At 37.5% G+C, this 13063-nt stretch overlaps 1 protein-coding gene across 2 annotated transcripts; it reads right to left on the bottom strand.

Annotated features, from left to right (window-relative positions):
• Positions 1–4292: 4292 nt before the first annotated feature.
• On the bottom strand, positions 4293–9966 carry LOC122654239. Of its 2 annotated transcripts, none has more exons than XM_043848232.1 (6): positions 9650–9965; positions 7856–8005; positions 6834–7092; positions 6535–6753; positions 6216–6358; positions 4293–4795 (listed from the first exon to the last, which is right to left on the bottom strand). In XM_043848232.1, the coding sequence occupies exons 1-6, from the start codon at positions 9923–9925 to the stop codon at positions 4496–4498; spliced, it is 1347 nt and encodes a 448-aa protein (XP_043704167.1). In that variant the 5' UTR covers positions 9926–9965; the 3' UTR covers positions 4293–4495. The 2 variants fall into 2 exon arrangements, with proteins under 2 accessions (XP_043704167.1, XP_043704168.1); XM_043848233.1 differs by lacking the exon at positions 4293–4795 and adding an exon at positions 5019–5118 and having other exon boundaries at positions 9650–9966.
• Positions 9967–13063: the final 3097 nt, after the last annotated feature.

Here is a 13063-nt window from a genome sequence, read left to right as displayed (position 1 = left end):
AGTTAGTTTTTCCCAATATTTTGTTTCCATGCTACTTTACCTCATCGACTCTCTCCATGAAACATGCATGGCATTTTACCAAATTTGCAAGGTAAGTGAGGTACTCAGGGTTTTCCATATATCAAGCAGTTAAATTGACTTAATAAGAGTTTATGTATGAGATAAAAGTTCTCCCATGACCTGTCACTCAAGGTTTAAAAATTTGAAGGGAGAAAGAATACCACCCGGTCTCGCAAACAAAGGGGTGCATGTAATGACTGTCGCACCCCCTGACTCACATTTGATTTACATGTGGTTTGTAGTATTGGTTCACATTTGATTCACCTTTGTACCCTTTAATACAAATCTTGCTATACATAATTTGAAAGTATGAACCAGACAAACTTAGAATAGTTAAAGTTTTCATCTTAATATATATTACAGATTCTCTTACCATACATTCTAACATTACAAAAAACTACCTTAGAAATATAATCCCTTAGAAACACAGAACAAACCTTTGCTTAAAAATAAGTTAGTATAGAAAATTGAGTTCATTCACTCTAATTTTATCGGGTTTACTGATTTCTATTTGGTTCAATTTTAATGGTTTCTATTCGGTTAAGAACTAACGATTTCACAGTTCAAATCAAAATCGAATCAGAAAAAAAACCTATGAAATCAAAATCGAGTCATTTCTATGCAGTCCAATTCCTATTCCCAAAAAGGATTCCCCACCTAAGAATAAGTATTTTTTTTTGTTTTTCCTTTGGATGCAAAAGAAGAAGTCAGTGAAAGAAAGGAATAACCTAATAAGGTCAAGTGAATATTTTCTCTCAAAAGGTGAGGAAAGAAAAGGAAAGGAAAAGAATATTTGATATTTAATATTCAATTCTCAAAATCTCATCTGAGATGAAAGAGGCAAAATATCAGCTCATCATTTTCTCTTGGTTTGAAAATATCGTCAATATATCATCATGATTTGAATTCTTTTTATAAAAGATAAAGGACAAAGGACAAGGATAGGAAGGTAGGCATTAAAAAGGTTATTTATAATGGCGTGCCAATCAGCTTAAAAAAGTCAAATTTTGAATTCAGGTTTTATTGAGGAAGTTTGATTTTGTCTAAATATATTAATAGCCAAATAAAAGGGTTTAATATCTCTAATTTAAGAACTAATACTAGAATCAGATAGATACTCTCATTCAATTAATGTTATTATTAAAGATAAACAGGTATGGTTTGTTGGAGTTTTAAATGCTTTGAGTCAGTTTTGCTGTTGCCTCAATCTTGCTTTTGCTTTTGCTTTGTATTCCCTTCAAACTTTATTAAATTTTATAGAAGATTTCGGTTGATTTTTGACTTGTTTATAATGGTTTGAAATATTTAACAAAAATAAATAAGTTTATCTTTAAACCACTTTCCCTCGCTTTGCATTTTTTAACACAGTTGGGGTTGTTTAATGGTTCTTGTGCTTTTCATGAGAAGTGTCATTTAGAATTCAAACTAACATTATTAAATATGGGTGTCTTGCAAAGAGAATTTGTAATCAATATTTTTTGCCCCCTTCATAAATTATTTTTTTTTATGAAAGCCCCCTTCATAAAATGATGTGTTAATATAATAAAAATAAAAAAAATTCTGATAATGTAATTTTACACACACACACACACAGAGCGCAGTCATGCTTAATGGGAGGCAAGATCGAGGTCAAGGGCGAGAGGCCGGATTGTCAGAGATAGTCTGTAAGCCAGTGTGGTAAAGTTTCCTCTCAAGTTTCATGTTCTTCTTATAGTCTTGTGTTCTTATCTTATTTCTAAAAGTTATTTAATGCAAGAATAAATCTTATCATTTCATGTAAAAACTGCATTAAATGGCTTTGAAATGTTTGAAAATATTTTTTACCCCTACACAAAAAATATTGCATTAAATAACATCATGACCCTCACCAAACCTGCAATGGCAGGAGCCTCGTGCACTAGATACACCTTTTTTAATAAGATAAAGGATAAAAAAGTAAATTTACAATCTTATTGTAACCAACCCTAGTTACAACAAGATGTTTTCTACATAAAATATGAAACAAGTTTTTGTATTTCCAATATTAGTGTACGAATGCATAAATTGTTCTTGTAAGTTCCTATGCTTGACCTATTCCAATTGTACAAGTTTTTTCCCGTGTTTTAATGGTAGAATTTTCAAGCTTAGTAGACAGTCAAGTGACTTTTTGAGTATCTGGTTTAGCCTCCTTAATGCGTGGGTAAAGATTTTTCTTCTTCTTCTTTGGGTTTGAGTTCTCTACCTCATAGCATAGCATAAAGTAGCATTCTCTAAGCCTATCTCTTTCCTCTCATAACAAAGGCAGATATATCACTTCATAAGGGAAAAGAAAAATAGACACAAGAAACGCTAATGTACGCTATTACGCTCTTGGACAGAGAACATTATCCCCCCCTTTTTTTTTTCTCTTCCTGGGATGTTTCAAACTCCACATCGGTTTTTAATTGGTCTAGCCTCCTTGATGTCCATTATTTTTTTTTGGGGGGGAGGAGAGGTGGTGAGGGAGATAAACCCTTTTTTATTAGTTGGATTATTTCTTAATGATATCTTACTCTAAGATGGACAAATGATTTTCTTTTCTTCCTTTATTGGGACCAGTTAGGGTCGGTGGGGTTGCTAGGATGGTATACTACTTAACATAAAAACAAAAATTAAACAGTACAAAGCAACAGATTGAAGAAGCATGGCCCCCACCTATGAGGAATCTTGTGTTTCCATTAAAGTGATTAAAGTGGGTTTCTATGGTGTGGGCATCCTGCCATAGTAGCAACAGAACAAGATAAGCAACCCTTAAAGATTGATTTGGCTCAATTGATTAATCAAAAATTTAATTTAAAAAGAAAGAAATGAATAAATGTACCTTTCATTCTTCCCCCTCACTCACCACTCCCCAATAGATTTGTTCTATTTTCTTATTGTAATAATGAGATCAAATGAGATAATCCTCTTCCAATCAAGTGATGGTACAATTACTTCATCTTATCCATCTCTCTGTCTCTGTGTTCCCCCTCTTGAAAAGGAAGTACCATCAGTGGTTTTTATTGGTAGGACAAACTAGTTAAGGAGGGTGACCCTCCAACCCAAAGGCAAAAGCTAACCCACACAAAAAATATGGACACCATTGTTGTTGGGAAATTTAATTTCCTTGGTAGTGATTGAAGAATTGCCACATATATTTCATGAAAGGAGAAACAGGGGCTTCACCTGCCAAAAGAAAATTTTCCATGACTTGATATGGATGACAAAATGTCCTGTTCTTGCTCACCAACCCTGGACCATATAGAATCCAAGGCAATGAATGAAGCATTCCCACCCCCCCCCCCACCCTCCCCTCCCCCTTTATGAAAGGCATTGAGGGGTTTTGACCAGGCTATGCCAACAAGTACTTATTTTAGTAGCACCAAAATGTATGTTAATGGCTTGGCATCCCCACCATTTGTTTGATCACCAGGGGTGTGACAATCAGTGCCCTCAAACATTGTACCTGTCATCAATTGGTATTCTGTTTATGTTCTTCTTTTCATCCTTTTCCTATGTCGATCAGTGTGAACCTTCTTAAAAAAGTCTATACCTAGGTTTATTAGACAAACCCCACAACATGGGAAGGAAATCATAACAGGGGTACCTAAGGACTTTAGCTCTTCATGAAAGTTCTCTTCATTATTGCCAGAAAGAGAGGCACGAAAAAGGTGAGCTTAAAGTTACTCTGAGAAAATGTCAACTTCTTTTCTATAACAAAAGTAAAAAAATGAAAAGAAAAAAAAAAAGTTAAAAAAAGTTGTACTTTTACACAAAGCAGGCCTGGAATGGATCTCTATGGGAAAAGATAATCTGGTCCCAATTGTATCTCAGATATTCTAGGATGATTGTCCTCCCACCAATTGAAAAATGGCTTCTCATGAAGTTTCACAATTTACATAATAATACATTACCCAGATGAGGCAGGGTTAGAGCATTGCCACAGTATCTGGGTAACTTGGTGACAAGATGCTTGATCTAAGGGGAATATAGACAGTTCCAATAAAATGTTGATAATGAAATTTCAAAAAATAATTATAAATAAAATGTTGATCATATGATGCCAGAATGAGTAGTTTAATAGATAGTTGACACCCACATGCTTCCTAATGCATTACTAATCTGCTATTCCCAACATTACCCAACTACCAGACATACATATTATTCCATGAGCATATCTCATTCATAAACCTCAACTTCGAGTTTTATAAAGACAAAATTTGAGTGCTCTTCAGTAGGAGTCCAACCAAAATTATTATTTAGTTGTAAGCGCTTCACAATTCATTATGACAACTAGCTAGGAAAACAAGAATTGAAGTGTCATAGGGAACCTTCTCCCTCTTCTTTCAAGGGAATATGGTGAGATTAACTATAGCACATATACAGATAAGGAAAAATGAGAGAGAAGCCTTACATGGGAATTTACATGGTTATTATGCTACAGTTTTCTGCCTGAGACAGTCTTCTTCACAGCACCAACTGAGACCAAGAATTGATCAAGAGAAGATAAAGTCTTCATGTCATCTGGGGGAAAGTAACTGGCTGCCTTACCCATGATGGATGCAAAGAGAAGAGAAAGTGAAGGTCGTGTGACATAACGTTCACTCAAGAGGTCATCAAGGAATGCAAAGGCTACAAACAAATCTGACCTGCTTGCATATACTGGAGCAGCAAAGTGTGCAGGGATTATTCTCTTGAAGCTCCAGTCTCGTGCAATGCTGTCAATCCAATCCCTGACCTGCAATTTTGAAGCATCTCAGCTCATATCCTGAAACATCTGAGTGAGCTATGTATGACTCTCAGCTGAAATTTCATTATTGTGAACTGGTGTCAACATATCAAGGCTTTAGAAGCCGCAAATTGAACAGAAACTCAGCCAAGTCAACTCAACTGAATTTAATTTAGCAACATTAGGTAATAATTCAGTTTGACCTGGTTAATTTGGTTGAACCTACTCAAAAAATTTGACTGTATGAAACTAGAGTTCATTGAACATTGATCCTCAAGCTATGAAGTAAAGTTGTGCTTGTAGGTTTTAAGACACAAGTAATGCTAAACTGGCTACAGCCTTGGTAAAACGTGTTCGGTAGTGTTAAATTAAACTACACAAAGTAACAATTATGAAACAAGAACAATGAACATATAAGGCTATATATCTATTTTCTTATATGTTGCTTGTTTCCCAAAATATAGCTACCTTTCTTGGCCACAAGTTGGAAGACAGTTTCATTAAACTGATTTGCAGTGTTAATCTGACTCTGGCACCTTCAGAAATTGAAGGCATGCTTAAAAATTACAAATTGATATCATTTATTCCCAGAGATTGAACTTCAGTTATGCTAACCTCAACTTTTGTTCAGCTTGTGTGTTTTACCCTGCTTCAAGTTGGGCTTGGATCGAGGCTTCAAATATTAAACTGTTAAGGTTGGCGGGACGAGGGCCGCCCACCTTGTTGTCCCATGTGGCATGATGCAGGCCCCCTACTCACATGTCAAGTTTCAGCCCAAACGACAGTTGCCGATTAGCAAAACAAACCATTAAATATGGGACTACCAAAAACTGCATGGATCACTAAGGGGTTATATGGACACACATAAGAGGAAAGTATATGATCCAATTTGAGCCTGAGATAAGACACATGGCCAATTGACCCAATTCAGACCATTTCCTATATATCCAATGGTCAATTTTGCCAGATCATCCTTCCATGTGGCCCAACTAGGTGTGCCACCCAGCCGAGCTAGGTGAGTGGTCTGTCCAGCCAACCTTTTACTTTGTAGTAGCTTGAACTCAACCTTAATTGTAGTTTGGGTTCCCTTCTCCACTTCGGGTTAGGCTTTGGATTAACCAATTTAAACTGAAAAAAAAGGGGGAGGGATGCTCATTCTGTTTTTTAAAAAAAATTGGATATAGTCAACTATGGATTGGTTACAATGTGCCCATGAACCAACCTGAATTAAAAGCGGCCTGTGATGAACCAAAATGAGAGCTAGAAAAGCGTGCTAGTTTTGACTGGTTGGGAAGTTCATTCATTGCCAACCTTAAAGAGTTTATAATGGATTTCAGTTCCGTTACAAAAATCTCAGGCTCAAAAAGTGTTACTTAATGTTTTTACCAAATATGCCTGGCAACAAAAAATCCTTCCGGTTTATGCCTACCTTTTCTGGAACTTTGCTGAAAACTAGAGTCTTGACAATGGGTGAAACAATTAACTTCTGTGACATTTGACCAAAGCTGGCGGTTGGCTCCAAAAGGTTTGATGGACCCAGGAACAAGATTTGGAGAACCATTCTCTCCCATCCTGCCATTAAAAAGAAAGATAACAGAACATATCCATTGGTTAAGACTAGGGGGAGAACTAACAAGCCAATTTTAATCCATTTGATTTTCACTTAGGATGTGATGAAATAAGAACCGTGTAGACTAAGAATGGGATGAACAAATTAATCAACATAGATCTACATAAAGGATGACTACCTTTCTGACGGTTCAACTTGTTGTCAACAACTGGTTCATCTGGGACTTCCTTTCCTTTACTAAGAATCTTCACAGCCAAACCATTCTTTGCAGATTGTAACAAGGATTCTTTGCTAATGCACTCTGGTGGTTGCCTTGGGACAAAAATTACAGCATCGGTCACCAGCAATGTCCTTGAACGTTTATGGTAAAATGCCACCTCCACATATGGCCCAATCCCTGAAAGCCATGCCCACTTTAATAGAAGAAACAAATCAACAAAAAGAGCTTTGAATTTATGCTTGTGTAGTTCAGATTACCAACTTCTGGTGAGCTAAAGACTTTTTGTTCGATCTCAGTGGCCCATGGGGTGGAAGAATCCTCATCTTTCAGGGTTTTGGCACGAAAGATGCCAAAGAACTCAAGCGGCAAATTGAGAGGCCAACTCCATTGCCTAGGTGCCACCCATATCTGAGCTCTTGGAAACTTTCTAGAAAATGGTCCCACAAATATTTTGTGCTCATAAGCAAAGGTTGGAAGGGCAATATATTCTACAGGAGCCCCCAACTCCTTAACAAGCTGTCAAGAGACAACAAAAGCAGAATGGACATCACTATAAACAATGGAAAGCACATAGTTTGCAGAAAATGCAAGGAAATCGTATCACTGGAATAGGAACAATTTGATCACAAGGAAACCATTTGATACATTCTCCTACTATATGTACCCTGGAGTGTGGCACAATAGTATTTGAAGATTGGGTGAAAAGAGATTGTAAGTTGATAGACTCTCTTTTAGGATGAAAGTGCTGGAAGAATAAACAGATAAGTAATGAGCTGCCTAGGGACATGCTCAAGTCAGGAGTAGAGTAAGATGAGGAAGTCATCCTTACGTATGCTGTACATATTGCACCAAGGTCCACCCTCTGAACTGGTCCATCTAGGTGATTTGACTTTTTCAGGGACCATTCACTCTTTCTAATCATTTGACTGAGGGTGATTGCTTAATTTTTTTGGGGGGGAGAGGCAGCACTTTTCTACTTTGATGCACTGGGGGGTGAGGAGGTTGGAGGGACTAGGGGTTCTTGTATCTATAGCCAAATGAATATTAAGCCCTATTTTTTGATCTCTTGGTTGATTGTCATATGTAAAGGACAGCTAGAAATGTGGACTTCTTTCCATCTCCCATACTTGACTTCAATATTCTTCATATGTTGATAACATAGAGATATATATCGAAATATTTGTGTGTGCTACTGATAGAAAACTCTTATGCATAATCTTTCATATTCGAAGATAGTACAACATTTTAACAGAAAGGGTGACTTGGAGAAAAAGAGAACCTGAATGCACTCCTTGGTCGGAGCAATTGGCGCATGGATCCATAATCCTCCAGACTTGAGCTTGATGACTGTCATTCGGATGTTTGTTGAGACACTGCTGAATCCTAAAGCTTGCTCTTGTTCGAAGAGCCATATACAACCTTTCACAGCCTTAAGCAGATATGAATATGAACAAAATGGCAGTCAGAGTAAGACAATGGCTAGCATGAAATGTGCACCTCATTGCTCCAAGAATGATCCATTGTCTCAGTAATTAACAGCAAACCAGAAGTGTAGCTTTTAACATCTGAGCACTCTAGTTCTCAAAATCTTATGCAAGTGCCAAAACACATTTCAAATCAGCTTCACTATGTTGGCTGCTATGTCTACCGGGACACAGCAAAGGATGTAATTGGGTGAGAAGGAGAGTGCATTTCTTGTGTTCCTGTTGGCTTAGATGGTGTGGGATATGGGTACAGCTCATAATTAGAAAGTGTCAAGGCAACATAGCTACCAAGTTGAGTCACCAAGATGAGTATATTCTTTTCAGGATCCCCAGAAAAATTGATACTCAGAGATCCGAAACCAAGTTGATCAAGATGCAGGTCGTAGTAGAGGTTAACTTGTTTGTTTTAAGACAACACAATTTAATCAAATGCTTGAATTGTCTAAATCAACCTAACTTAATAGAATGCTGATAGGAATTGAAGAGGTGGCAACCCGTAAGTTTTCAAGTCAATAGAACTCAATTAAGTAAATAAAAATTTGATAAATGGACTACATCTTTCCGATATGATTCATTTATTAATCCCTGATCAAGTTCCTGGAGTCCACAAGCAACTCGATAACTCATCTGGACAGATGCATCAGAATATCAAACCAATTAAAATGAACCTAAGGTAACTATAATATTGTCTTAGACCATATATTTCCAGATGCCCTATGCACACACATTGTACATGTGATGGTTTTATACCTGCCACTGTTTGCAAACAGCACACAGGCAGTTTGAGGTAAAAAAAATGAACCCAGCCGATTAAGTGATAGTATCCATCTAATCAATGCATTTTTTGTGGATCCCCAGCCGATTTGACTTTTGACCATACAAAAGAATCTGACTCATTAGATTGTTATTATGCTATGAGAACAAAGTATCTAAGGAGGTAATTACCACAATGGCAAGAGGACCTCTAATGGTCCAATCAGAAGGGGAGTATGATACAATAAAAGCCTCTCCAGTTGCAATGACCTATCTGGAAGTTATTGGAACAGAACATAGAGACGAGACACAAGCATTGAAGATAAACAATACTATAAAAATATATAGAGAAAAATCTTGAATTATTACATGAAAGCAAGATTTCAACTTCAAAACCAGTTATACCGGGTTACTTTTTGTTACATCAAGCAAGCAATAAGAACCCAGTAATAAATAGGGGATAGGAAAACCCCATTAAAGTACAGCCCTCTTATCAAACAACCATTCTGGAGCTATCTATTCTTACAATCAGAGAAGAAATTCCCCAAAAAAATAAAATTAGAATTCGACCTAAAGTTGTATTCTTACTATAAGGGCAGTGAAATTTTGGGAAGATATATGGACCATAAGCTAATGCAGCTAGTGTTTTATCCAATCAACCATCCAAAAGAGAGAAGCTGAACAAATACCCATTTTTCAAATCAACCAATCATAGCTAAAGAGAGAAGATCTTAAGAAATATTCCAACGAAAACAAATCAAAAACAAAGGTTGCAGTGGAAGACTAACAATTTCAGTTGATAAAATTACTACTGAAGAATCTAAACAACTGCTCACCTCAGTCCTTATTGTGCGCCTATTTAGAAAAGGACCAAGAGGGAAAGGAAACCCTGTGAAATTCAAATAAAATCGGCCATCGTTATTGCTAGTGGTAGTAGTGGTTGCAGAAGAAACCACCAATTTGAAGTGATCTCTTTTCTGGCTTCTGGGTTTCAACTGTAAACAGACACCCTTCAATGGTACTCCCAGAAATGTAGAAGTTGGGTCCCGAATGGATTGAGGGTTCTGCAAGAGATTGGATTTTGGAAAGGTAACGGCAATGGCTGTAACCATTTTTAATGCTTAATTACCATTCTTAGAAAATAACATCTTCTGCTATTTCAGCTTTCATCAGCTTCAAAAAAATAAATTAAAATAGAAACTGAACTTCAGGTTAGCCTTGTGACACGTGGAGGATCGATTCTCGATTTTCTTACTTGGGTTTTCAGAATTTCTCGTGGATATGAATTATGATGAGGAAGAACTGAAGACAAGGAATAAGGCGATCCACATCCTCTACTTCCATTCGATTCTACTTCGGTCGCCTCTCAGAATGACACGTGTCATTCTTACAATCCAACGGACTTAAAATGAAAAGATTCAATTTTTTTTAAAATTTGAATGACTCATGTTTAAATCATATTAAACCCAAATTTAAACCAACCCATTTGGTTCGTTTTGATCATCAAACCGAACCAAAACTAAAGGATCAAACCCTAACCCTCCATCTCTAACATTCGTTTCTTCTCAAACGAAAAAATCCGCCTCTGTTCTCTCTCTCTCTTCAGCCATGAAAAAATTTGAGAGGCGCTGTTCTCTTCTTCTTCCCAAAAAATGCAAATTAGGTCAAACACCATCCATTTCAGAAATCCCCATTTCATTAAAACTGATCTGGTCCTTTCAATTTCATTAGCGGAGCAAAGAGACACTGTGAGAAGGGCCAGAAGACGATAGTGGCTGTGATGCCTGCGAGACGTGGGTACATAGGTATCTCACCTGCGCGGCTGCGCCATGTCCGATGGAAAACGAAGGCCTTGCTATTGTTGCCACGAGCAGTGCTACTGGTCTGAAGGCTGGTATTATGGTGATGCTGGGAAGTTTGTTTGGGATGGTTTTGTTCTAAGGAGTGAAGTGGAGATGAAGCTTTTTAAGTGTTAAATTTTTGGGAGGAAATTGGGGTTATTCATTTTATTATATTTATTTATAGCAGCGGAAATATGGATTTTCCATTCTAGGGTGCTCGGCTGTTACTCTGTTTTTGGGGGTTTTTTGTTTGGTCCTGTCATTACTTGTTTTGATATGTACCGAGATTACAGTGAGTTCTATATTGAATTTATTCATTTCTATCATGCACTTTGTGTTCATTTTGTGCTGTTCTCCTACCAAATTCCTTTGGCTTGCAGCTTTTTTATTTGCGCATTTCTGAGAGAGAGAGAGACGGTTTGCTTCCTATGTAACCTTACACAATGCAGTCTGAAGCTCCAATGGCTTTCATTGTCTTGACCCTTAACACAACGAAAAATCATCATACCTGTTAAAAAAAAAAAAGAAGGAAAATCAGGCCTTGCAACGATTTTTTTTATTGATAATGTATTAAAGAAGAAAAGAGTCTGAAACTCTGAATTATAAAGTGGGTTTCGTGGGTTCCAAAGAGTCGAGATCTATTAAACTCAGCCAGAAACCATTCAAGCTTGGCGGTGACTTTTTTTTTTTTTTACAACGTACTCTGTTTTCTTACAAACACCGGAAAAGATGTGGCGTTCCTAGCAGGTCATTCCGGCCGGCGGTTAGCAGAGGATTCTCCTCGTAGACTCCGCAGCCCAAATTTTTTCATGGCTGAAGAGAGAGAGAGAACAGAGGCGGATTTTTTCGTTTGAGAAGAAACGAATGTTAGAGATGGAGGGTTAGGGTGTGATCCTTTTGGTTCGGTTTGATGATCAAAACGAACCAAATGGATTGGTTTAAATTTGGGTTTAATATGGTTTAGACATGAGTCATTCAAATTTCAAAAAAAATTGAATCTTTTCATTTTAAGTCCGTTGGATTGTAAGAATAACACGTGTCATTTTGAGAGGCGACGGAAGTAGGATCGAAATACTACTCAAAGGAAGTAGAGGATGTGGATCCGGAATAAGGGGCGAAAAATATTTGTGAAGGAGTAAAAATGGCGAGAGAAAGCAAAAACCAGACAGAATTTGGGTGAATTTAGGCTTAGAGTGCTAGACATCTGGGCCAAGGCCCATGGGTTAAATATGAAAGCCTCAAAATTGGGCTTGGGCTTAGATGGACTGGGCAGAGCAGAAATTGCCACCTCAAAGTCTCAAACACCAAATCAGTTGCCCAATCAACCAAGATTATTGCATGTTTTTTTTTAAAGTACAGCCAGGGAGAGGAAAAAGAAAAAGAGTAGCTTGATTAGCTTGGGAATCGAATCCATTACTCTTCTTCTCTCCGCTCCCTCTTCTCTGCTTTTTTTTTTTTTGTTTTCTGGTTTCCTCCAATTCCGGCTGAACTCTTGCACTGCTGCCAAGTCCATATATCCCTTCCCACCGCCAGCGGTGCGAACCCCGAACACCACGCCTTGTAATTCGTCAAGCGTTCGCCGGAGTGATAACGATGGTTGTCGGGGTGAAGCCTTTCTTCGTAAGTTGTGGCCGGAGTCGGTAAGGTTGCAGGTTCCTGGTGAGGATTTTTCGGTTTTTCGATGGGGAGAAAGAAGAAGATGGTGTTTTAGGTTTTAAGATTACGAGGGTAGAATAAATACTTCACTACATCATCAAAAGGGTATTTTCGGGTTGAAAATTTTGAGTCAACTAACGTCACCATTTCACAGTTATTCACTAAGAGATTGGGTGAGGTCTTAATTACTTTTCCAAAGTAGGGGAGGTTGTGTTAAATTTTGAAACAAGAGGGGATGTTCTTAATATTTTGTTAAATCTTAGAGGAGATTAGCATAATTTTCCCTTGAGATATTGAAAAACTAGGAAAATCACATCTTCACTTAGTGCAAGCATAGCCCCCCTCTCTGCCTGCAACTTTGAGATGCTTCTCCACCTGCAACTCACCTCGCCCCCCTCTCTGCTCCCACCTTTCGTGCAAAGGGTAATTTTGTAAAAATAATGGTTGGTTTTTTTTTTTTTAATGTTATGGTGTAGAGGGTATTTTAGTCAATTGCATTTCCTAAAGATAACCCGTTAGCTTTTGGGCCCAAATTGATATATTGGCATTTAATGGGGTGCCATTAATTCCACAGTCCAATAGAGGGGGTGTTGATGAAAATTTCTCTTCTTTTTTTTTATTATTATATAAATAGAGATTGTGGCAATTCTTAAAGGGTGATTGATCTCCCACACAGTGACCTTGCACTCACAAGTTGAGCTGAGAACTCCATAGTGAGAGACCAAACTAAGAAAGAACTATTCGTTTATATGG

The sequence above is a fragment of the Telopea speciosissima genome, chromosome 3 (genome assembly GCF_018873765.1).
Source record: "Telopea speciosissima isolate NSW1024214 ecotype Mountain lineage chromosome 3, Tspe_v1, whole genome shotgun sequence".
In the NCBI taxonomy this organism is placed as follows: domain Eukaryota; kingdom Viridiplantae; phylum Streptophyta; class Magnoliopsida; order Proteales; family Proteaceae; genus Telopea; species Telopea speciosissima.
This window is presented reverse-complemented; position numbering and strand designations above follow the sequence as displayed.